This window comes from Phallusia mammillata, chromosome 2, assembly GCF_965637545.1.
Source record: "Phallusia mammillata chromosome 2, kaPhaMamm4.hap1.1, whole genome shotgun sequence".
Taxonomy (NCBI): domain Eukaryota; kingdom Metazoa; phylum Chordata; class Ascidiacea; order Phlebobranchia; family Ascidiidae; genus Phallusia; species Phallusia mammillata.
The window spans coordinates 14,362,938-14,389,217 of NC_137253.1; the positions used below are offsets into that span (position 1 = coordinate 14,362,938).

The 26,280-nt window shown below is 38.3% G+C and overlaps 2 protein-coding genes across 3 annotated transcripts; both read right to left on the minus strand.

The window, feature by feature from the left end:
- Positions 1-44: 44 nt before the first annotated feature.
- On the minus strand, positions 45-8,423 carry LOC145215396 (ceramide synthase 1-like). Its single transcript, XM_080084093.1, has 7 exons — positions 7,751-8,423; positions 7,243-7,399; positions 5,518-5,698; positions 5,016-5,177; positions 4,501-4,651; positions 1,522-1,650; positions 45-480 (listed from the first exon to the last, which is right to left on the minus strand). The coding sequence occupies exons 1-7, from the start codon at positions 7,961-7,963 to the stop codon at positions 463-465; spliced, it is 1,011 nt and encodes a 336-aa protein (XP_079940219.1). The 5' UTR covers positions 7,964-8,423; the 3' UTR covers positions 45-462.
- Positions 8,424-8,595: 172 nt separating this feature from the next.
- On the minus strand, positions 8,596-23,363 carry LOC145215395 (uncharacterized). Of its 2 annotated transcripts, XM_080084091.1 has the most exons (23): positions 23,290-23,363; positions 22,928-23,035; positions 22,768-22,861; positions 22,573-22,705; positions 22,411-22,501; positions 22,242-22,346; positions 21,425-21,508; positions 21,221-21,361; positions 20,858-20,992; positions 20,654-20,731; positions 20,530-20,584; positions 20,380-20,468; positions 19,044-19,166; positions 18,899-18,973; positions 17,395-17,505; positions 16,215-16,315; positions 15,651-15,797; positions 14,998-15,099; positions 13,467-13,526; positions 12,231-12,338; positions 11,480-11,597; positions 10,541-10,733; positions 8,596-9,438 (listed from the first exon to the last, which is right to left on the minus strand). In XM_080084091.1, exons 2-23 carry the CDS (start codon positions 23,033-23,035, stop codon positions 9,398-9,400), a joined length of 2,292 nt encoding a protein of 763 aa, XP_079940217.1. In that variant the 5' UTR covers positions 23,290-23,363; the 3' UTR covers positions 8,596-9,397. The 2 variants fall into 2 exon arrangements, with proteins under 2 accessions (XP_079940217.1, XP_079940218.1); XM_080084092.1 differs by lacking the exon at positions 13,467-13,526.
- Positions 23,364-26,280: the final 2,917 nt, after the last annotated feature.

The window sequence follows — 26,280 nt, forward strand, 5'->3', positions numbered from 1 at the left end:
ACACATGGCCGCACGAATTGTGTTAATCATACTGACGCAACGGCACCGATCTGCAGGGTTTGTTTTCAAATAAGATTAGTGCGACAGGTAAACAACGTAATATGAACGCCGGTCTCAACGGTCAGCAACACCAAAAGTTTTTTTGAAAAATAAAGACACCCAAACAAAAAAGTACCTAACTTTGCGGCGTAAAGTAAAATTAGGTTCAACAGCAAACATACAATAAAAACTTTTTTGGGGGAAATAGTTGCACTATTTTGTAATGTAGGTTAGTCGGTTTACGTCACTGGCAGAGTAAAACAACTGGCCAAGCATTGTCCGTGTTGTATGAACGTGTGTAAAAAAAAACTCGTTTATCAGATAAAACAATTCGTTTTGAAATTCTTAAAATGGACATCTTTGAAAGAACGTTGTGCTTCGTTTTTGGTACCAATCCACTTGGTGTTCAGAAAGTCAATTAGCTTAAAGTTTCTTCGTTTTCTGCAAACAAATGTAGTTTATTTGAAAGGTTTAGATTTCTCAGTTCTTAAGATTACTTTTATGTAGAAAACTTCTGAGACGGACTGGTGTGGTGTTACAATCAGGGAGTCGAACCGCTTGTCAAATGGGTTCAGGTTCGGTTCGGGTTCACTTGGTTTTGTTTTTAAGGGTTCGGGTTCGGTTCAGGTTTTTAAAAATGTATATTTGCGGGTTCGGGTTTTGTTCCGGTTTGGGCAAATTATCCGGTCCGAACCGGTTTGCGGTTTTAAACCGGTTCAAATTTTTATTCGTTTAAATTTAATTCTACCCATCATCTACCCGGCCTTCTCCATAAGAACTACACAAGAGTTTTGCCCGTGCACTGTTAGTTTTGACACGCCCTATAAGTGTTATGTCGTGTATTCTTCAGTGCGCTGTTTAAAAATCACAAAATATAAAACAGACTACATATTTTACTGGTTCGGTTCCGGTTCGGGTCCAACGCCAAACAAAATATGGGGTTCAACTCCGGTTCGGGTTTTTAAAAAATCGTAATTAGCGGTTCGGGTTCGGTTCGGGTTTAATGAAATTAACCGCTCAAACCGGTTCGCGGGTTCGGGTTCAGTTCCGGTTCGACTCCCTGGTTACAATGCAACTTTGGTTTGTCGTTTGACTACGACTTGCCGAATATGACATTTTGGTGGAAGAATGAAATACTAACAGTAGACTATCCGACGTCCCCGCGAAACACCACTGTAGCGTACTATGCGCTATGCGGTAGTTATTGCCAACAGGTTAAGTGTCAGTACGATGTTTTATCGAGTAGAAGCAACGGTACTCAAATTTCGTGAATGGGTAAAAACAAGAAACCAAGTAGGGATTAAAACCGACATCTTTTTACCACTAGGCCATCTTGCTCAAGTTTGTTTAATTCACTGTGGTTATTTTACCTTGTGTTAGGCCTATATCTGGAAGCAACTACAAGTCAATATATTGAAAATGGTTACACGGTGCTATTGTTCATAAAAACAGATTTTAGACTCATTTATAACAAGGGGTTACCTTCTTTGTTATTAATGCATGATTACTGCCGTTTTGCATCGACTTCACTTCGTTGCCGTCAGACTCACGAATATCATTTATTTCTCTGGACTTTCCAGTTGTTACATCGTATACAATTCTCAATATCAACTGCATCAAAGAAAACGTATGTTAAGCCCAGGAATATGCGACCTGAATTGCAAAATTATACTTTTATTATATTATAACTTCTGTTGTACAGTTTATATAACTGCCCCGTAGTAGTTAATAGACGAACGCATTAAAAACTAGAATGGTGGCTTTCTGATATACATCCATTTTATATATTTTATACGATATTTACCAATTAACTATACACATCATTTGATCTACACATATGATTGTTTTTGTAAACAAAAGTTAATGGGTCCCCACACGCGTGTTTGTGCGGATTTACGGTAAACAAATGTTGCGGTGATTTTTAAATTCTTAAGAACAAATTTTTAGAAAGCATTAACCCAACAATAAAAAAATTTTGTTGGATTTTTTTGCACTATTATTGTCGTATAATTACAAAAACATTAAAAAAGAACGAAACAAATACTTTTAATTTAATCTCTTGCTTTGACCCAGATATTGTCGTCCAAGGTCGGGTTTTAAACACAATTTTTTCTAGAAAGCTGTAACAGTTGTGTTACAGACAATTAAAAAGCGATTTGCTGCAAGTGTATACATAACTTTTCATTTAACTTTGTTTCGCAAAACGAGTACCATTGACCTGTAGTAACCTATAGGGTGCACACACCAAACGACTGTTTGACCTTTTGACACCGTTTTCAATAGCACGCCGTCCTTGGTGTTCAACAACACCGTTTGACCTAATTTATACATGCCTTGAGTATTTGATTAAAAAAAAAACGCTACGTTATGGCGAAAGAAAGTTCTGGACTGTGTTAGTAATACCTACTAATTGACCTTAAGTAACCCGTGGTCATGCAGCGGCCAACCTGACAACGAGCATTTAAAAAACTTTTATCTTGCAAAAAAGTCAAGTTTATTTTTTCATATTTAATTTGTTTAAAAAAGTTTTGCTTGACATTACACGAAACCGAAGCACGCTTATTAGGTTTAAATCGCGTCATATGTGTGAAACCTTTGCCAAAACTGAAAATGTGAGTGATAACTTAATAAAACGACATAGCATTGCTGTGCTAAACAGCTGATTTCTAATCACCGAAACGACGTCTCGTAAAACGTCTGTCCGACGTCAAGCTGAGCCCTCCCGCTCTGCCCTATTATTCGTAAACGTACTCTCTTGGGACTTCTGACTACAGTGTCTTTCTTGACCAAACGAGCGTTAGACACATTTACGTTTCGGGGGCCTGTGGGTGTGTCTCTGGGTCATTCGGGGTCAAACTTCAGGTGGACCAAGTTCAGATTAATATCTAACACATGTCCAAATTTGAATAAATTTGAAGCACTCTTTCTTTACTAAACGAGCGTTACAAACCAGCGTTAAAAATTTTACGTTTCGGGGGCCTGTGGGTGAACCGCTGGGTAATTTGAGATCAAACTTCAGGTGGACCAAGTTTGGATTAATATCTAACATATGTCCAAATTTGAATAAATTTGAAGCACTCTTTCTTGACCAAACGAGCGTTACAAACCAGCGTTAGACAGAAAAAAGAAAAAAAGAAAAAAAGAAAAAAAGAAAAAAAGAAAAAAAGAAAAAAAGAAAAAAAAAAAAATACGGACAAAAACAATATGTGTCCCATAAATATATTCATATTTCTCTAAATCTGTAGTTGGTAACCTTACCTCGCAATTTACACGGTATTTTTCCTATGTCAAAAAAGTGCCCTAAATTGGCACGGATCAGTAGGCCTATCGCCCTTGTGTGTGTGTGTGTGTGTGTGTGTGTGTGTGTGTGTGTGTGTGTGTGTGTGTGTGTGTGTGTGTGTGTGTGTGTGTGTGTGTGTGTGTGTGTGTGTGTGTGTGTGTGTGTGTGTGTGTGTGTGTGTGTGTGTGTGTGTGTGTGTGTGTGTGTGTGTGTGTGTGTGTGTGTGTGTGTGTGTGTGTGTGTGTGTGTGTGTGTGTGTGTGTGTGTGTGTGTGTGTGTGTGTGTGTGTGTGTGTGTGTGTGTGTGTGTGTGTGTGTGTGTGTGTGTGTGTGTGTGTGTGTGTGTGTGTGTGTGTGTGTGTGTGTGTGTGTGTGTGTGTGTGTGTGTGTGTGTGTGTGTGTGTGTGTGTGTGTGTGTGTGTGTGTGTGTGTGTGTGTGTGTGTGTGTGTGTGTGTGTGTGTGTGTGTGTGTGTGTGTGTGTGTGTGTGTGTGTGTGTGTGTGTGTGTGTGTGTGTGTGTGTGTGTGTGTGTGTGTGTGTGTGTGTGTGTGTGTGTGTGTGTGTGTGTGTGTGTGTGTGTGTGTGTGTGTGTGTGTGTGTGTGTGTGTGTGTGTGTGTGTGTGTGTGTGTGTGTGTGTGTGTGTGTGTGTGTGTGTGTGTGTGTGTGTGTTTGCCGTTATGTACGTTTTTGTTTCTTTTAACTTATCTTGAACGTCTATTCTACGAATGAATTAGCTTAAAAAACATTCGTCTCCATTGCATTTGATTACGGGATAATATAGCTGTTAAAAAACTTCGTTATAAAATTACTATTAAGACTACATTTTATCTTAAGCTATTCGGATACCTGCCACAATTTAGATATTGACTCGTGAGCTTATAATGACTTTGTAAAGAAATCACAAACACATTTTAAGTACCACTTCATCTTGGTACTTCAAACAAGGTGTGCGCAGCGCATGTTCACTTTTTACACGTTTCTGCTTTCATAACCTATCAAACAAACACGTCTGGGCAATGACGTACATAAGATATGACTCCAGTTTTGTTAAACTCGTTTTCTTAGAGTGTGCTACCGTGAAAAACTAAGAACTCGACAGTGAAAATCGTTTTATCGATTTTTGTATGCCAAATATTCTGTGTATAGACCTGCCCCACATTATCAGCCCGTCCCTTTCTTACCGTAAACCAATATACGTGCATGAAGAGCAAAATCATCAAGAGGCAATTGAGGAACAAGGAGAAGGGCGGCAGATCGGGATGCAGTTGTACGGCAATGTACGTCGAGGCGTATATTGCCTTCAGTGGAAACCAGTACAAGCGGTAAACAAACCTAAAATCAAGAACATATACAAAGGAGCGAACGAAACTATATAAATGTCTTTGTACAAAAATAAATTTTGTCAGAAACAAGACCAGTGGCGGGTGGCGACGCCACGACAAAATTGTGGAAGGAACAAAACCCTGATTTGGGAGAGCCAAATTTGTTGTGACTTTATTCAAGTTGGTTTAAATCACCAGGTTATGCCATCTCATGGCTACACTAAAGCCTGTGGTAAGGGAGACTAAACGTTTTAATGTCATTAGTGAGCTCTTTTACAAAAGTTTACATAACTTGTATCTTGAACGGACGCTTTGAAAGTCGCGTTGGTCACTAATTACAGGACAGCCCAAAAGATTGTATGTTTAATTCTTACCATGTAATAGCCAGCATAATAAAACCGGCTGTAGATACGATTTCCCCCGCAGTGAACCACCGACCTCCTTTAGTTTTATAATAAACCGCCAGCTTTGTGGCTTCCAGGAAAACGTCGCTGAGGTCATGGCAAAAAAGAACCAACAGGCCTAAGTGGAAGTATCTGAAAAGATTCACAACACCAAGGGATATTAATTGACGTTATAAAAGCACCTTAGTTGCACATCCACAGTTTCGTTATCGTTCAGGGCCCTTCCAGTAAATGACACTAAACAGGGTAAAGGGTATGATTTATGTACTTCACGAACGAATTTAAGGAAACTCATTTTAAACGTAGCGCCCGATAGTGTTGCGGTCAGCAGCCAACTGTTATAACTTTGAAAACAGCTATATGGTACCTATATTTCGCCACGTGACTAAAACGGCCCATGTGATTGATGCATTGTTTAAAAAACTGGCTAACAAACTATCACATGAAATTCAAGCCCCAAAATTCAACTTACTTGCAAAGAAAAGAAAGTGCAAGCAGAAGAATGGATACCGCGTGGTGCGTAAGTAGGACTGGTGTGTCGCTTCGCCATTCATCAAGACTAAGACTCGCATAAATCGAATGCACGTAGAAACTAACTTGTAGTGCGTATACGCAATAAACGTCAAACGGAATAATAAGGTCAGGGTGCCAGCCTGCAAAAAAAAAACACAAATTGTTCATGGAGGAGAAAATGAAGCATAATGTACAATAATGAATTGATGTAAGGTTTTGAACAATGCTGTAAATTGTGACAGAGTTGTAAGTGGACCCGAAATTTTTGTCCTGAAAAGACAAGCCTCAAACCAAACCTATAAACCCAATTTTTTAAACAGAAAGCCCCCTCAAAAGTTAGATTTACCAATAACGTTTGACATAAAATGGGTCGTGTGTGAATATAGGACCGAATCAAGTCCGTATGATTGAAATGTAAGCCAGTAGTAAACTGGACCCGACTTCCAACCCTGGTTGTCTAACAACATAGAGCGCATAACGTAATGGGTTACAACATGGAGCGCAAAACACAAATTTCTTCACCTCTTACGCCAGTGGTTCTCAAACTTTTTTGACCGCGACCCAAATCTGAGTTTTATGAACATCTCACGACCCAAGCCTCAAACATCAAAAAATGTACTAATTCCGAGGCCACGTCGTCGCCGCATAGGAGTCTGCCCATGTCAAAATGGCTGCAGGTTTAACGAGTTCGATTCGACAATACTACATAACACAACACACATTGTGGCTTTGCAGCACCATGATCATTGATATAAGTGAATCCCAAATCTAAAAATGTTTCCTTGTCCGAATACTTACTCACCCTCAAACGCTAATTGTTACAACTCCTTGTCCAGTTTCGTATGATTAACTTTTATTCCCCGTGCTATGACGTAACAATCGCCATGTGCGTAACAGTACAATTGGAAGGCTATTGTTAGTATGTTCCAATGATTAGTTGATTTTACTGTACAACGTGGTCGAGTTAGGGGCTTTACTACTACTACATTAAGTAAACTCGTTTGGGCAGAATTGAACCACTATGGCGCGACCCATTTTTTGACCCTGCGCGACCCATGTTTGGGTCGCGACCCATACTTTGAGAACCACTGTCTTACGCGGATAAACACGTTCTACCTACAAAGATCGCTGAATGCCTGAATGGGATACATCTAGTATGGTGCTTTGCATTAGCGTGTTAATTATGATTAAAGATAAATACCTTACATTAGTATTTGATTACGATTTGCTGGCAAGGATGCACACATCAGTGTACAACCGTACAATCACAGATTTTGTACAACCGCATTGTTAAACAGGAAATTAACGCACGGGAGAAAACATATGGTGTTATGGTGGTAAAATGTTGAAGGTGTTAATAGGTTCTGCTGATGTACAATGGTCATTATCTCACAGTTGGGTGCGATGTCGAAAGATAGGTCACACCGAACGATAAGGAAAAACTGCGGACAATGCAGACTGTTTCGATCTATTGAGGCCTCATCAGTGCAGCTGGTGACATAAAATGCATCTATCAGGTTCGTACAACCCGGCTATGACACTCCAGTTTGTTGAGATTACCACATACCAGATCTATTTATTAACTAAAACTCATGTCAATTATTCAAATCCCTTGTGTTGGTAAATTTTAATTGTATATCTCTATAGGGACTGATCGCCAAGTTTGGATGAATAAAATCCGTACCTCTGACACAGTTTGAGGGATCTGTAAATAAATCGTACTTTCCCAGCACCAGAGTTGCTGTGGAAGTCCAGAATATAATGGAAATCAATAGCTTCCACATGCATTCGGGTGCTTTTGCCGTTTCCCTCTTTGCAAGGCCAGAAAACTTCGCAAACGCCTGTAAAGAGCAAAACAGATGCAGATATTTTAACACCTGGAAGCTTTTTACGTTCAAGCTTATATTTAGATGGCACAAATGCGTGACAGATATGAGCGTTGATGTAAGTGGTTTGCATTAGATATTACAACAAAAGCCGGCCAATTTTACACTGATACAAACCCTTGGCCGTTAGGCAACCTTATACTTGTAAACGGACCCAAACCGCCCTTCTTATAGACGTTATTGATCCATTTTCGCTTTTTGGCTGTAATCGCAAGGTCGTTTTGATTTTAATCATAACTAACGTAAACAAGTTAAACCCCAAAGACGGGGAAAGTGACTTAATTGAGGCCTTTTCGTCAAACCCACCTTGAATTTGGCAGTAATGCATGTTCTGAATAAAGTCCATAGTACAACAAGTATTGCGACAATCAACAGATCGAGGCTGTTGTAATTCAACCGCAATGTGTCAGACCACAGATTCAGCACAGCCCGGGGGCCATCCAGCTTTCGAAATTCATCTAAAAACACGCGTGACACGTTGTGCATGAACTCTTCGTAGGTTGGCTGGCGGAACGCCATTGCTTGTTAACTTTCGTGTTGTACTTGCTTGACAACTGTATCTAAGCATTCCGTTGTATTTCACTGCGTAGTCTGTCTCTGTGCGGATAGAGCGAGAAGAGCGGCGTCGTCGAGCGGGGAAATAATCTTTTCTGGTGATTTACTACCCTGTTTCCCGACCCTATCTTTCCCAGAACACCCTCAGCAATGATTCCATTCACTCTGCAGCCTACTTCATACGTTGTCGACTTAGCGAAGCGAGACAAAACCGGGACTGCCCTGCACAACAAAAGCGTTAAGCGACTGTGTCAGCACCGTACTAGCCTCTAGCCTTTGTGAAGTGCCAAGCAAAACCGCGTGTTCTGTCAAATACGTAATCACTCACGCTGGCAGAACACAACGCCCAGCTTCTCCCTTACAGACCTGCAATCCAGTTCTTAATTTGTAACTTTGGTAGGCGCCCTTTAGTCAGTCACGCAAAGTGCGGGTTTGATCCACGCACACAGAGCGAGTAACCTTAAAATATTTACTGTACCGTGACGATTTTTTCTATGCTGATCTAAGCATTAGCGATGAAGAGGCCAGTGCTTGACAAGGCGGAAATAATTACATCAATACTGACAGTAGAATTGTCCCCAGCAACACTAGTAAACAGAAATACAACCGTATTTATTAACCAGTATAAAAAATTATATTGAACACTTATGAGGAAACAAATGCGAAACATAAGGGCTATAGATGTTATAACGATGGAGAACTCAACGTCAAAAAAACTACACAACCAATGTTTTTTTTATGTTTTGTTCGTTGAGTTTACACCAGACATAAACGCAAATGCAATAGCTGTTTTTTGCTTTTCACAAAGGTAAATCTCGACCTCTACATTAAAAGCAAAGCATTGTCATTAGTGAAATTGTTGGTCCAATTAACGAGTTATTCTAACTACGCAATGTGTACGCGTCGGCAAATAGATCAATCGTCCGATGAGCGAAAACAAAAACATGACTAAAGTAGAAAAATAAGCAAAATATATATGTATACATACGTCTCTATATGTAAAGGTTACTATGTATATAACAAGCACAACAATCTGTGAGTCTTTTTGTACAGTGTTCTGGCCTTGACAGTGGAAGATTTGCGTGGCTACGGGCACTGCAGTGAAATGATAAGGACGGACGGCGTGCATAAGCTGGACACTGGGTAGTTCGAAGAAAGGTACGACGGCGACACAGTTCATTTAGCGGACAGTGCATTTTTTACGCGAAAAGGTTCAACGTTGCGCAATGCGAGAACATGGCTTTTGGACAAGTACTGCTACACGAACACACGAACACGAAGACACTACTGAACTAGCTGTTTATGTTTAAACACACATGCGGATTCGTGACAAAAGGACACAAAAGACAGTGACATTAGGTGGACGGACAGTTGAGACGTTGTTAGGGACGGAGACAGTTATTCGACGCTGGTTGTAGCGGACATTCGGCTGTGTGAATCTGTAAACGAAAAGTCGGTTTATAAAACATCATTGTGTCTACGGCCTTAAGGTCTTGTTTGCAATATTTGTTTAATTTAAGTTTGTTTGGACGACTGTCGTATGCATAACCTGCCCCACAGCCGTTTATGCGGGTCTCTGTCTGTAACGCCGATTTAAGGGTCGTGTAAGTCGGAATCAAGTATATGTTAAGCGACTCGTTCAGTATTCAATAAAAAACATGTGTATGTGGGCAGGAAACCACGATGCGACATGAAAATACCAACCTCGTGTGTCTATAGAAAACTGAGGGACATACATAGTACAGCACTTCAATGCCCAGAAAGGCTCGGACAGAGAACACATTTTGTTTGGATCAAGGACATAAACTCTGTACAGATGGATTCTTAAGATATCAATAGCGATTTTCGGTGTCAAATATTGACAAAAAGTCAATAATTGTCCGGTAATCATTACTTAAACTCTTATTTCACTTAACACCTGGCTTTTTACCAAATACGAAGCCGTATTTCCTACAACTGTAATTTAATGTGTTGCATGAGCGAAGTCCACAAAATATTCAGAAGCGACGCTACAGGTCGAGAAGCCCAACATTGTTGGATTGCGCATTAGAAAAATACGGATGTGACCTATAACTGGGGATCCTATAGAAGCCGGCCGCCAGGTCAATCGGTGAAAATTTTGCAGAGTTTCCCCTAAATGCAAATCATCCATTGTGCACATATTTTTTTTTTGAATTGTTGACCTACTTTACCTCATAAGGTGTTAACCACATGCCCAGGTCGACAATAGCACATAAATATCAATAGTGTAGAATGTAAAGTAATAATTCAGGTGTTGCTGCAGCGCGTTCAGCCATTATCCAAATATTGTGCCAGCCACTGGTTTGCGCTCTATAAGGTTTTAACGTTATTCAGTCATTTCCGGCTTGGTGAATGTTTTAGATTTCTTTTACCAAACTAAATAAACTCAACTCATCTTATTTCAACAAAAAATATTCAAAACACTGACATGCGATTTTTACATGGTCCGACGCTGCGTGGATTTTTGTCTCACCTTTAGGCTACAAAACACGTAAAAACCTAATTCTCTGCAGCACTTACTTTCTAGAGACAGATTAGGGGGAGATGCTCCGGCAGTTCTCGGTCGGTCTCCCCCGGAAGATGCGGGGCGACGTCCGCTCGACGACGGCCTTCCTCCCAAACGGGCCGAGCTGGGACGCGGGGAAATACCCGATTGGGGTCCCACTCCCCCATACCCACTGTCATTTACAACTTGGGGCATTGACTTGCGACTCTAAAAAAGAGATAAAACACATCGGCATGCTAGATTTGTACATAGTTACAAGCTTAAGAGGGGTGTGATATTACCCGTAAATAAATCAAATAATTGTTGTGGATTTAATAAGCAATATTTGCATTTCTGTAAATTTGTCTATTTTATTTTTTAACATGCTTGTCAACAGTTTCGCGTATATTGGGCATTGGTTTCGCAAAGAGTATGAATTTGAAAAAAAACGTAGTTGTTTGGTTGCCTTTAACTACTGAAAGTGTCGGTTTTGCAAGGAACCTGTATTGTCTTCTTATAGTACCGTGTATAATACAGTACAGGTACCACAATAGGTATGTGGCAGGAATATTTGGATTCACAACATACGCGAAGGTTTTGAAAGTACAACTTAACATCTCACAGAATCGAAAAAAAAAACGAAAAAGTCGAAAAAACAAACAAAGGCGTTGAAAATCTCAAGTGAAAGCAAATTAAAATCGCCTTTTAGTGGTTTGATGACATCAAACCATCTAAAAATCGTTGATTAAGAAAAAACTATGGTACCCTTCAAAAAGTATGAACTTTCTTGGATATAGAATATATCATAGCCTTTATAAGTCTGGATTACACACCACTTAGCATCTCAGGGCGACCCTATAATAGTGATGTTTCATGACTCAAGCTACAAAATATAGCAGTGATGTGCGAGTAAAGTGAGTGAAAAAGTCAATCAGTCCCCAGGGACGATCAGCTAAAATAGAAACACGACTGACCTGAAGTGGCAGGGGAATGGTTGGCAGACGACCTTTGTAGATGTGACCGTCGTGACCTTGAAGTTCCACTTCTTCCCTCGCTACCTCTAACACTGATTCCTCGTCTTGCCAAAGTTCACTAAAAATGTCACATTCAGTTTATGCGTTTTTGTACGGTGTAAAAAACCCACAAAAATCTAAATGAGACGCAAAAGGAACAGCATATTGTGCTTCACCAATTGAAACTATAGACCCTAAAGTACATTGTTTTTTAGGATCTCGCGAAAAATCATTTCCGAAACCTTTACTAAATTTTCTGGACGGACGAAGGCACTTGATCAAACAGGCTATGATTGGAAAATTTGACAAACTTATTTTATTTCAATTGTATAAAATATATGTTGTTTTTACATCTTAGGTATCAGAGAAAAGAACACTACAATTTAATGCGACGACTTAAGAAATACTTGACATGACGAAAAGAGTGAAAAATCTAATTAAAACTGTCGCTTTAGAGAAGATTTTAAAGAAACATACTTTTAATTGGCTGGCTGGTAAACCTACCATGCTTGGAAGAACATAAACAAGCGAAATCTTAATAGGCAGGCGGGAGAGTGTTGAAACCTAGAGGTAATTTTTATCGTCCGGTTTTGCAACGAGAAAAAATACTGAGAACCTCTGGTTTACTTGAGAGTAAGTCACACGATAACTAAAAATAACTAAACTTATGTTTTAACACTAATGCAATAAAACTTCGAATTTACAAGGTCACCTGAGATGTGTTAGCCTTGTGTATCTTCTGTGTGGATAAGTCAGCGTGTAATTTCCTCCGCAGGCTCGTCCGGACGGAATTATGTTGTCGACCCCTTCGCTCTCATCTCTGACAAACAGGAATAGCATTAAATTTGGTTTGACGCGGGTTAGCCACCCTCACATGCTTCTCGATGGGTTCGTTTGTTGCAATTGAAATTGTTAGCAAAATGTTCATCACTTTAATGAAGGCACAATTAAAATGTTGTCGTGCGAAAATGTGCAAAACATGTCAGTGTCTTACATTTCAAAGTAATTGCTTCAGATCGCAAATACGAGCACTTTCACTTAACAGCAGATAATGTTTAAAACTTTACCCCTTCACAGTCAACAGGGCGTTTCCTGGCATTTTATCGTAGAAACTATAGGGCTATCCAACTATTGTTAGCAACCGTCCAGTTAGAATTGTTAAATATTTGCAGAAGGTACAGTTGGATTCTGTTGTCGTATAGGGGCAGTAATAACCCAAAGTTTCGGTGCAAAAATGTCATAGGAAATGGATGACATGTATGGAATAAAGGTAGTGATAATGACAGTCGCTGAAAGCCGAATCCATTATTCTTCAAACACCAGGCAATTACTCATGCCATAATTCGTATTTTAATAGGGCTTCATTACATACCCGATTTACACACCTGTCCCCTTTACGTGTACCAATATATTTATCATTCTCATGACAATTATAAAGTGAACCGGGCTTAGTGTTTTTAGAAAAACATATTTCTTTTTTAGTGGAACCGCGGCCAAGTTAATGAAAAATTCGTCAAAAGAAGTCTAAAAGATGTCAACACGATCTCATTTGATTTTGGACAGTTATGTTTGTCTTAAAAGCCCGTTTCAAAAAATCCTTTGCCTTTTAAGACATTTTTACGAGAACGGGAATAAAAAGCGTAATATTTCTTGTTGCTTCGACACAAAAAAAACAAGAATGTCTGGACTTAGATTTTTAGCAGTCATGTCACAGGCAGCAGCATTTAAAAAGCTTCACACAAAGGTGAAAAGTAGCAACATTAACCCAACCCACATAAGCGAAGAAACACAAAAACAGCGAGCATTAAAACAGTGTTCGAACCCAAGCGCGTGATTGCGTCGTGCACACGTGTCAATTAGGTGTGAATGCGCCATGCTCATGTTCATGCAGGGACACACCACAGCATCATGCAAGGAAACCGGTGACCACATGCCGCGGTTACTTTACCTGAGCCAACGCAACTTATCAGCGGGCAGAGGCGGGAGAGGTTTGGGTGGATACCGAGACCTATTACATAGAAGGGAAAAGATAACAAGGAATGCAAGACAAAGGTCTGTGTGTCGGTATTGGAAATCAAAAAGTGGATGTTTGTACTAAAGGTAAAGTATGCCGCCGGGAATTTTTTCATTAAAATTTTTTGCTGGTCGACGTGTTTGGTCGGGCGCACCCATATTGCTAAAAGTGGCAAAAAAGAATGTCCCAACGTTGACTTGATTGAAACTGTAAATAACTGGCCCCAAAACCCAATATAGGCAAATAAATTTATCCATGTCAGTGCAAGTCTGTCACAAATTTATCACTATTACAACAACGTTTTGCCTTTACATATCCTCGCTATAGCTCAAGGCTTCTTCATTTGCATACAAGTTAGCTCGTAAAAGTAGTTTTCGAGTTGTGATGTATGACTCATGACTGCAGGATTATGCTAATATATGCACAAATCACGGTCTGAAATGTACTGAACTAAACTGCACAACATGTTTGCATGAAAAACCTGATCTCCTTTAGGCTACACGCACAAATCGAATTTCTATGTGAGCTTAAAAAAGTATTATTTAATAAACGTTACGTGAAACCCAATAAAAACAGACGCTTAAATTCAAATATAAATTACCGAAACTTGTTGGGGTGTCTTCAAAAAAATATTTTCATGTAATTGACTGTAAATGCTCACCAGAAACCCAATTTACAACTTAAGTCCTTTCATTAGCGCTTTGGATTTTTACTAGCTCCTATATACAACTTTACCCTGGAATTGACGGCTGATAAACTCCTTGTGGATAATGCGCTTTGAATGCCATCTCATCTAACTTTCTGAGTCTCGTCAGTTCTCTCTCTTCCAACGCAGCCTTGAAATTTGCTGCATTCTTCCCAATCAACATGCTAATATGACCAAAGAAAAAATGAAACTGTGCTTTTTGAGCAATATTTCATGCTACTTCAGCTACTTTTGACATTCACTCTGTTACGCTGTGTTAAACCTGGGTATCTCAGTGCTTCTTAATGCCCTAAATATAAACTTTTTTCCTGTCTGGTCCTTTAATTGCAAAAAACTTTTGCAACTTTTGCATTGATTTTCGGTGTAGGCCACTTGAAAATACTTCTTAGGTAAATGTCATTATTAATAAGAGTTCAATAAAACTGAAAGAAATAGATTCAAGTATAAAGACGAAAACATAACTAGACACTAATTTACAAATATAAACATGCTAATTTACATATAAAACAGATAAATATGCATTGCAGTGACAATAATGAAGAATTTATATCAATCGTGAACGACAGCCAAAGATAACTTTAAATTATACACCACAAGTTTCACGAAATTCTAAAATACGACATACACACAGTAAGCTATTTTAGCACACAAATTGTCGTGACATATTAAATCAAGGGAGGTGTATTGAGACTGGGAAAACGCCGCAACAAACAGGCAGGAATACACGAAAACAAACAGACAACGCGAAGTAGCACTTACCCCCTGGCTTGCTGCCGAATTTGATCGAGTTCAAACGAAGTGTAAGGACGGACCGATTTAGTGGCTGGTAAACCGGCGGTGGCAGGAATGGATGGGACGGGCCTGTCGGTTCATAAAATACGTTGTCAAATTTAAAGGGGGAAATTCTGTATCCCAGTTGTAGGACAATACAGTACGGTGTATAAGCGGTCAACGGAAGTAACCTTTTGAACCGCAATTAAAGATGCAACCAAGTAACAACCTCTGCCTGATGCATGTAAAAGTAAGAATAAAACACACAAGGAAAGTTTTGGTTACGATTTTGACCCGTCTGGTTACTTTATTTTACCCCCTATTGAATCATTTTAGTTTAAAATCATTTTGAAGCCAATCTAAATTGATTACAAACAGTCACGTCCATATTTTAAAAAGCTTTTGTTTCTTTTGTGCTTTTTGTTTCTGCAGTAAATACCAACGGTTGTTGCCAGTTAGCTTGCATAAGCGAGATACGAGCAACATGTATGGTTTACGACTATAAAAGGTTATGGTCGTTTACAGGAAATACCTCTCCAACATGTTTTGGTGATGGAAAGGATTTTTTACAGCGCTAGCGGACATGCTTAAATCGCCTAAGTAAACAGGCCAAACACGGCATGCGGGGCTTTAACACTAACCCGACTGGAGCCAGGTCAACGGGTCGGTCACACGAGATGCAATGATAACTCTGCATCAGCTGCTTGCGGAATCCAGCCGCCTCGTCCCCTTCAGCGTATCCTTCCTTCTGCGGGCGTTGCTCCAGAAGCTTGCGCATTGCTTTCAGTCTGTAATCATACATAGGTGTCACATCACATGCTAACACATCAGGATTTGCATGTAATCTAATCGTTGGAACTGTAATTGCCGCAATTTCAGATTCTGACTGGGCTTATGTTGTTGTATGTTGGTGTTCTCTAGTAAACTTTACAAAGTTACTGTTTTTGCCAAATGCAAGGCAATAGAGGACATTTTTACTGTAAATGTAGCAGCGTTGTGCGTATCCGAACATTTTAATTTTAAATGGGTTGCAATAATGTTTGGTTTAACACTTGAACAGTACAGGTTAAATAGATAGATAAAATGTGTGCCGTAGGCATCATGTACGGGTTTCTATTTTGCTACATCACTCCACCAACGCTTTGAAAACCAAGGGTTATCCTGCGGTATACCCATAAATATAAAACATGAATGTCAGGACCAACCGGTTTTCCAGATGTTGCTTCAAAGCTTCAAGCTCCATTCGATCCAATTTTCCGTCGACGTCGGACGAAAGTTTTTTGACCGCCTGCTGCCATTCTGTTTCCTTAACATAGCACGAAACATGATAAAATTACGCAACGGGGGGATCCTATTTCACCGGCTCAGTATTTTTTGTCCAAATGCGATGGAACTCGACACAACCAAAACAAAGCTGACACAAGTTACAATGTAGCAAGCACGCGTTACACTTGTGTTCTTACGAAACCCTCCAAAAGTGCAAAGACAACCTTGCACAACTGAAGAGTGATAGTAACGGGCTCTAGTTAAACGTCAACGCACTTTACCATACATTGCGGTTGCCATACAATAACAGTTAAGTTTAGTTACGCCGCGCAGCCGATCACGTTGCCCCGGCAACAAGGTCGAGGGATTTAACATCGACCCTCCGAAGTTGGATAAACACATAAAACACGTATAGGCACGGCTTGCAAAGTGGAATTCTGTTTACATAGGGCTAGTCGGCTATGTCTGAATTGGTGATGGGATGTGTGAAGATGAAAAGCCTTTCTGGTGCGGTCAAAAGACAACGGGACGTTGCTCTTACAACACCCGACGACAGTCACAGTCAATATCCGTGGTTTTTGCGACTAGGTTTGTTTGCTAAAGCCTCAAATCCAAACAAATCGCCACGTCGCTGCTGGACATTGTTGCCAACCGATAAAGTTGGTTTGCAAACTTTGTTGCCCCGCAGCCGCATTTAAATTTATTAATTTGGAATCTACCGTGGCTATTTTAGTGCCTCGTAAAGAGTTTACTACTGGTATTTTTGACCTCTTCTGCAAACACAGACAAGCAGAAATGTTAAGAGGTCACAAAAAGGCCGCAAGCAAGTTGAAATAAAAAATGGACCACTTTTTTACAGAAAAAAATAATTGGGCAAAGGTTACAAAGGCATGAATATTAAAAGTTTAATAGCAGGCGCCTCGAAGTAACATATTTGTCTTTATTGGAGACTCTCCAAGGATCATTGGATGTCACATTACTTTACTAATTTTATTTAGTTTGAAAATCTAATTTAGAAATATATTTGGTTACCATGTTTTACAGCTGTGCCCGTGAAAAACGTACAACTGGGCTTCCGTCTTTGCACTAAAGTTTTAAGTTGGTTGTTATCATAAATACCTGGCCTAGAATCTTTTCCAACATGTCATCAAGATTCTTCGTTATCTCGGTGGTGGTTGAATCAAAGTCGGATCTGTTGACTTTAGTGGCAAGCTGGTGTTTATCAGCTTTCTACAGAGATAAGGGGGACAGGTATAAAGAAAGCGAACAACATTTCTCAAAAACCCACCGGCCAACCTGAACTATTTCCGACTTGGTGAATATTTTAGCGCAATTGTGCTGCTAAGATTTTTATCACTGGCGAAATAAACTCAACTCAACTCAACTAGCTAATAAAATTGTGCTTTTTTTAATCATATGTGGATCAAAAAAAGAAAACATTTGTAACATAATGACTTTAATCAAAATCAAAACTTTTTTAGAGCCTAACCCATGCTTTGACCTTGATATTGTCGTTCACGGTGAGTTTTTAAACACAATTTTCCAAAACTGAAAATGAGCTTGATAACTTAATAAAACGACATAGCATGGCTGCGCAAAACCAGCTGATTTGTAATCACCAACAGGACTGTATCGTAAAACGTCAGTCCGGACGTCAAGCTGAGCACTCCCACTGCGTTCACCGGTCTTAATCGTAAACGAGTGAATTCTGAGTACTCCCGCTGTATTCACCCGCCTTAATCGTAAACAAGTGAATTACTACCTTGAGATTTGAGACTTCTATCTGACTGACAGTGTACACATGTTATGGACCGTTAAAATAACTATTTGGCCGATTAAGGCATTTTTTTAAATACTAAACGAATAACCTACTGCAAACAATTGTTTAACATTTCAGCACATTGGGGCTTGTATTTCTGGCCTAAAACTTATTATTTTGGGATTTAAGGGGTAAACATGGGTGAATCCAGTAAAAAGTTACAAAAATCTTTAGAATAGCTTACATTGCACCAACCAACAAAGCATGAAACCCTCAGATTATGTACTTGGGTCAGTACAGCCGTTTTTAATTTTTTTCGTTTTGGGGGCCTGTGGGTGAACCGCTGGGTCGTTTGGGGTCAAACTTCAGGAGGATCAAATTCGGAACAATAACTAACATCTGTGCAAATTTGAATACATTTAAAGCACTCTTTTTTGACCAAACACATTTAACAAACCAGCGTTAGACAGAAACGAATATTTTGGGGTTTAAGGGGTGAAAATGGGTAAATCTTTTTTTAAGATACAAAATTCTTTGAAATACCTTATATTGCACCAAACAACAAAGCATATAACTCCCAAATGAAGTACTTTGGCAAGTATAGCCGTTTTAAAAATTTCACGTTTTGGGGGGCTGTGGGTGAACCGAGGGATCAAACGGAGTCAAAATTCACATGGACCATCTTTAGACCAATATCTATAATGTGTGTAAATTTGAAAAAGTTTGAACCATTCTTTCTTGACCAAAACGTGGAAACAAATCCGCGTTAGAAAGAAAAAAAGAAACAAAAATACGGACAAAAACAATATGTGTCCCCTTCAGGGAAGGGGACCCATAATTAAATGTATGAGAAAAATTATTTACCACATCAATTTCCATTTTCACATTTTCCTTGTCCGCTTTTTTCTCTTCCAGTTTTTCCACATATCCATATAAAGCCTTGAAGCAAAAATAAATCGATTAATAGGCCATCTCCAATGTAAGGTCATAAACAACTGTGTTGTCTCACATCAATATGCTTTTGCTTATTGGCATGCTCCTCTATCGCTGAATTGATTAATCTGTGTAACTTTTCCATTTCAGCTTGCAGGTTGAGCAAAGCATTTTGTATGTTGGTAATAGTATCTGATTCCTAAATAGAAATAAAAAAGTTGTAATAATAGTCATACCAGTCTGAAACATCCACATGGAATTACAAATACCAAGTTCAAAGCATAACTTTAGTCATTAACAGTTTGTAGTTAATATTTAATAGCAGAAATCAACAACAAGAATATTAAGGCAAATGTAAAATAATGTGTGCATAAGAGGCTTTGGGTGTCTATACCTTCTTTCTCACAGTAGCCCTCTTAGGTGAAATGGCAACAGATTCTGCAGACTTGTCTTTGCCTGGGGGTTTGGGTGACATTGTGGGGCCTCCATGTTTGCTTAATGCTCTCTGAGTGTCTTTTAGTAAATCGAGCTGCCTCTTTACGTCTGTCAGCTTTGAGTGTACTTCATCTACTGATTTTTTTATCTCCTTATTTGTGCTGTCCAGGTCACTGTCTGTTTGTTCCAGTTGTCTAAGCACCAACACTTGAATTATAACTTTTACAGCTTAAAACTGTTGTAAAATGTTTTTGTGGAAACTTACTGCTGCAGCCACCAACAAAATAGCTGTCAACCTTACCTTTCTACATGTTTGTATTAGTTTAAAGTCTGTTCTAATCCCAAATTCACTACAAAATAGCACCACACGTACATAATCTGGTACAACCCCTTTAACTGATCGAACAGCTCAACTCTCTCAAGATAAATCACAAAATCATACTTCACATGGGTTGTCATTTTTTGTCCTAGTCTTTGACAGGCTAACTCCAATTTTCTCAGGTCCATGGCTGATACACCCGTGCCTCCAGATGATTCATAACCAGAGCTTTCACCACCATCACTTCTGGTTGGGGTTGTGCTTCTCATTGACAACATTGTATCTATGGTGTCTTGCTGCATTTTCATCATTTCTGATGCCTGACCAGAAAATCATTCTAATGCATAAACGCATAATGTCTACATCTGATTAGACGAAAATTGCTTCATTGTTTGCATTTGACTGCAATTTTCTAGGGCTTAATTTTTTGGTAACTAATAAACTCTTCTCGGCAATTTGAAAAACTATTTTTTTTTAAATCGGAAAGTGGTTAAAACCAAAAATTTCTAAATGATTATTTTGTCAACAAAACACGTAATTGCTGACATCTTTGTGAAAACAAATCGAAAAGGATTGACTTTACCCCCGACCACTATTTTGGTTGCAAATAATCCATCAATCTGTTAGCTTTAAAATAACCAAAAGAATGTTTGCTCACTCTGTCACGCTCTCGTTCTAGCGCAGCAATGGCATCTTTGAGCTTTTCCAGTTGGTCAAGTAAATCATCTGGTATTGATTGTTTTCCCGCTGTCGAAGCATGCTAATGATTAGCACAGAATTGCTTAATTTAGTTACTGAAACAACAAACCTTGATCAAGCAGCCCAGTTAAATCAGTTTTGTCTGCCTTGGTGGGCATAGTATCCTGATAAAAAATGACACCCAATGTTATTTTGTAAGTTTAAATACAATGTGTAAAATAATTTGGTTATACTTCCAAGTCTACAACTCTAGTGTCCAGTTTTTCATGTCGATCATTTAAGGCTCCAATTCGTTCAAGCATTTCGGTTGCCTGTGTGAACAAAATTCAACTTTATCCAGGTTGTCTTTAACCACAACAAAAACATGACAACAATGGTTTGTCAACACAGTTTTTTTATGTTTGGAGAACCCCATATGTTTTTTCTAAATATATTACCTGTGGAAATCTTTCCTTAGCTGAGCTTAACCTTGAACTTGTCGGTCGAGATGGAACTGGAGTTGTGGTAAGACTAGCAACAGTTTCTTCTTCATCTTCTTCCACATCATTTACTTCACTTACGCCATCAACATCCTAAATTTTATAGCTTTTAACACACAAACTTTTCCATTATTTTTATTTTGGCAAAACCTTGTCCACTTTTATGAGCGACCGCAATTTTAAAACTGTAAACTACATTATTTAGGCATTTTAGTGTAAGCCATTATGTTTTGCCACACATGGTAGATGAGTATAGATTTGTTTGCACACTTGTTTGCCAAAACAAAACACAGATAGAGCCTCAACAAGACACTGCCTTACTTTTTCAGGCACATTTTGCCTTTGTATGTCTTCCATTTTTTTCATGTGCTGACTTAAAGCTTCTTCCAAAACTGGCCACGTGATATAACTGTCAAACTCACTGGGATCAGGATATTTATTAAGTTTTGATGCAAGCGATTCCTAAAACAAAATAATTTAAAGATATTATATTGTATAGTAAATACATGGAAGAGCATCAATTACCACTTCTTTTTCCAGATTTTTTATTCTGGATTCATAGCCCTCCATGGAATCCAGTCTCGACATTATATCGCTAAGATCACCAGCCTACCAAAACAGAATTGTTTTTATGCGACGGAAAGAAACATAATATGAACAAGTAAACATGTTAAAATCAAGAAACTGTTATCCATCAAGGTGCACATGCCCACATATAAACATGCATATATAACTTTAAATGGCATTTGCTATTAATATGAAGGTTGGGTGGTTTAGGATGAAAAAAAAACAGATTAGCGATGTGCCAATTTAGAAATTGTCCTGCTTTAAGTGTGTGCTGAATTTGTCAGCTAAGTAATGTAATAAAATAGATTAGGTTTCAACTGAAAAAAAAACACCATTTGTTAATTTGCCCTAATTATAGTTGAAAACAATGTCAGAACATCAACCTTGTGGTTATACAAAACGTCATGGTTGTTCACAAACCTATACTTTACAGGGCTTTAAAAGGTATTACAAAAGCCCAGTAGACAAACACAAAAGATTTAAAGTCCTATTGTGTTGTCTGTTGTCAAACATGGCGACCATTCTAAGCTATTGTCACTGCAATATTAAACCTAGTTGGTTGAGTGAAAGGGCATCCACAAAAAGTATTTGGGCCAGGCTTTCTCTGATATCAATGAATGAAAATCAATAATACAACCCAAACAAATATAAGCAATGGCTATCAAGGACATTCATTTATTGCTGTACAAAAGTTGTTGATAACACACCAATAAGATAATTCATGACTTTTGGGCCAATTGTTTTTACACAGTGAGATATTAGTCAACTAAAATACCTTTTGAATTTTGTCAGACAATTTCGCCATGTCACTTTTCATTTTGTTTTGATTGTTTTGAAGATCATGAAGTTCTCGCATTAAATCATCGATCAATGACAATGCCTGGTAAAAATATTATTATCACCTGCTTTATAATCTCTGATTATCATATTACAATAAAACACACCTTAGTTACTCCACCTTCATTGGTTTCAACTCTCTTTTGCATTTGCAAATGTTGCCAAACATCTGCTGCCGGAGTAATATTGGTGCCTGATCTGTTTAAAAAGGGTAGAAAAGAAAAATGTATCAGAAAATTGTTTACATCAGTTTTTATTATATTCTATACCTAGCTCTTTCAATAAGATCATGATTACTTGGCAGAGAATTTAATACTTCCAGTTTGTTTTCCATTAGTGAAACTTTTCTATCTAGGTCTTCAACAGATCTAGATCGCCGAACTTCTGTGTCCGGCACTTGGTCTAATAGAGTATAACAAGTTTATAATGGCCTGTACACAAAAACAACATCAAACTGAACTTACCTTTGCTAATTTCTGTAACTGCATTTTGAAGATCTAGTCTTTGCAAAATGGAGTTTAACAAGGTATGTAAAATGTTAAAGTTGACTGCACCAATCTGAATTTAAAAAATCAAATAAAAATAATTCGTGTTTAACATACAATAAAAAAATGCCAAAATTACCTCAGGTGTACCCAATGCTAAATCCAAAAGTTCTAGAAGTGTCTTTTCGGTTTGCAAATTGCTCAACTCAGGCTCTGACGCAGCTGTTGTTGTCAGTGCAACCGACATCTTTTGACACAAAAAAGCACAAAGTTAAACAAATTTATGTGCCAATCTTTATTGATTGGGAAATTGAAAATAAAATTACTAAATTAAAAAAAAAAATAATAGCCACATTTATGGCATCAAACAGATTTAATAAGGCAAGGCATTTTAATCCTGGAGTCTCATAGTGTGACTACACTAGCCAATATTAAATACATGTAAACACACTTTTAAATTGAACACATACAAAGTAACGTTGATTTTAATCATTTACCCACCTTGGCTTCGTTGTAAAATAACTCTTATCAGAGGTGTTTTTGCATATATACCACTTGTTTACATATAACATAAATAAACAATCTAAAAGGAAAAATATGTCAAGTGTTTAAATCATTTAACTTCTGGGTTTGGTGCCACTTTATTCATGGTAAATAGATTTAAAATTGTAACATATAGAATCTATCAGCTGGAAATTCTCTTCATAAAAATAATTATTAGTTTTTCTTGTTCGTGTACAAATTCCATGAAAAGTGCTTCACTTGTAACAAAAGTTACATTTTCACAGGAGTATCTAATAATCAAGTACACCTTAGCGAGATCTTTAATTCAACTTTTTCGTCAATGCCAGGTGCTATGAAGAACCTTGCATTACAGCATAACAGACAAAGTTTCTGTGCTACTTAAATGAACGTAACTCATCAACGAATGCTTGGTTTTACCTGTATCTGCCTCATAATAATCGTGATAGAGTTTCATGCAGGTTGCAGATTTTAAAGAAAAAAGTTTCGTAACTTAGCAACAGCATCAGCTGGATTTTACGTCACGCCGGTTGTACGGGAGGTAAATTCCCCGAATTAATAACAACAAAAGAACGTATTTTTATATTCTTGGCAAAACGTTACAATTTTTTGGCAAAATGTAAATTTTACAAAAACAAACTTTAAAAATTGAATAATAAAGCTTACCACATATTTGTTTGTAGGATATTGCATTAATTGTGCAAGGTAAAACTTTAAACATCTTAAGTTATTGAGTCATAAAGATACAATTTCTTAACAAAACCCATTCATAGTCGTGCATGTGATCTAAAATGAACCCACTTTTCGTAACACGTTTTTAATGACTTAGGAAAACGGAGCTCACTGAGACGCAAAATCTTGCAAGATCAGACTCAGATTGATGAATCATCAAACAATGTTGAAACACCATTGTTATTTATTTCAGGTATACTAAATATTTTAAGTTTTCTGGTTAAATAAGTGTTTTTAATTGTGTTTTCTGGTAATCTAATCAGTTCTGCTAAAACATGCAACCTTTGCGCTGTCTAACAATATATTGTTTCAAAGATAGACACTATATCCACTTAAACTTCTCTAAGATATTGCGATTGTATACCCCTAGTACTCTTTCAGAAGTGATGAAGTGATATGAAGTGTCCTAGTTAGTGAGAACGTTCCATAAGCTCAATCGAAGCTCGCGCGTTTGGCCATGATCCCACCAATTGTGTCTTCCATTACTTTATGTGCCATGTAGCATTTCAACTTTGCGTAGCTATTTTCCGGATTGTTCAGTGAAATTGCGTCGCTCTGTGTTTATTTATAACGCGAAAAACTCAACTCAATTCAATTCAAATATGTAAGGGACATCTTCCCTGAATTTCTGATATTTGGTGTTTTAACTAAGCTTATTAAGGGCTTATAGTGTGAAAAAAATTGGGTTTGTTTTAAAAAATGTTTATTAGAGAAGAATTGTATTGTAGTTTGAAATACATGGTCAAATTAGATCTATTAGCAACTTTGTTGCCTGCTTGTGGTTTGTATGTGTTTATATTAATAATTTGCTTAAATGTGTAGACCTCAAAATGAATTTGGTCGCATCTTGAATCGAAGCCTTTATTCTGTCATGCCCAATACCAGAACAACTACCTTTTTAACAATGACGTTACTTTCGAGCAAAAATGACGTTCACAACTGACAACGTCACTTTTATATTCGGACGGAACGGGATCCTGCGATAACTGGAAAACCGTAATTACGATAAAATGTTTAAATCTAAACGTGCCAGAATAAATTACCTGAAGATTTATGGCCAAAAACATCCTGACTTGGGTTGTAAGGTGTCGTCGTTTATCAATAATAGCACTGCACCTTCGCTGATAAGATAGTGGCAACTGTAAAAGTAACTGAAAAACTGTGGCAAATTTCTACAAACGGCGAAACTTGTTGATTTATAATTGATCCTGAAAATAAACCAACAAAGCTACAATTTCATCTAATACTTATTTGTTACAAATTTCCATGTTAACGTCTATGCGCAATGTATTATCGACATAACCATATTATAGAAAAGCTGCAGATGCTTTGTTTTTCCAAGCATCGATCAAGTTAAATGCTCAACCATCGTATGGTTGCTATAAGACGTAAAACGTTGTTTTCAACCGTATTCGTGTTTAATTTGTGTGCTGTAAATTGTCATATTGCGTCAATAGTGTTTTGGGGGTTTTACAAAAAAATGCAATCGTCAGAACAAAAGACCATTAATGGTCGGTCGAAATGTTATGGCCAGCCGGTGCATTAGTATGTACTCTTTTGGCGATTTGTAGGTGTCCGCTTAAATCGGTTTAGGCCGAATTGTCAAAAATGTTTAAGCCTTAAACATTTTTGACAATTCGGCCTAAACCGATTAATTTCCGAACATAAAAGACAGGTAGTAGTAACCGCACGTTTTTAGAGCTTTTTCCGATTATTCTAAAAACGACGACAGGCTTGTTGTGTTTCACCAGATTGCTTCGTTGTTGCACAGCACCTATACGGCTTTTGAACGCCGCACTGCTAAGATACTCCCATGTTGTCACCAAACGCTCGTTTGTTAAAGGGCCCCGGCAGCGGCGATGTGACTTTTTCTACATTTTAGATATTTAGAATTGCCAAAAATCAGGGATTCCGAATCACTAATTTTTTTTGTCCTATGATTTCTCGTTTTCGAGATATTCATTCAAACAATGAGCTCTCGAGCGACACCTTGGTTTGATATGTAGCAGCGATTGTTACGTCACCTCGTACCAACTTCTAGCAATGGCGTTGGTAGAGCTACTAACACTGAGCTTGGGCTGGCCCCCGCTCTGGGAATTTCTGGTAGGTGGCGCTAAGGAGCATAGGCGTTTATGGTGCTGTTACAGCAGTTTGGGTTTATGGTAAGAATAATTGCTGAGTCAGCACCATAAACGCCTATTCTCCTTAGCGCCACCTACCAGAAATTCCCAGAGCGGG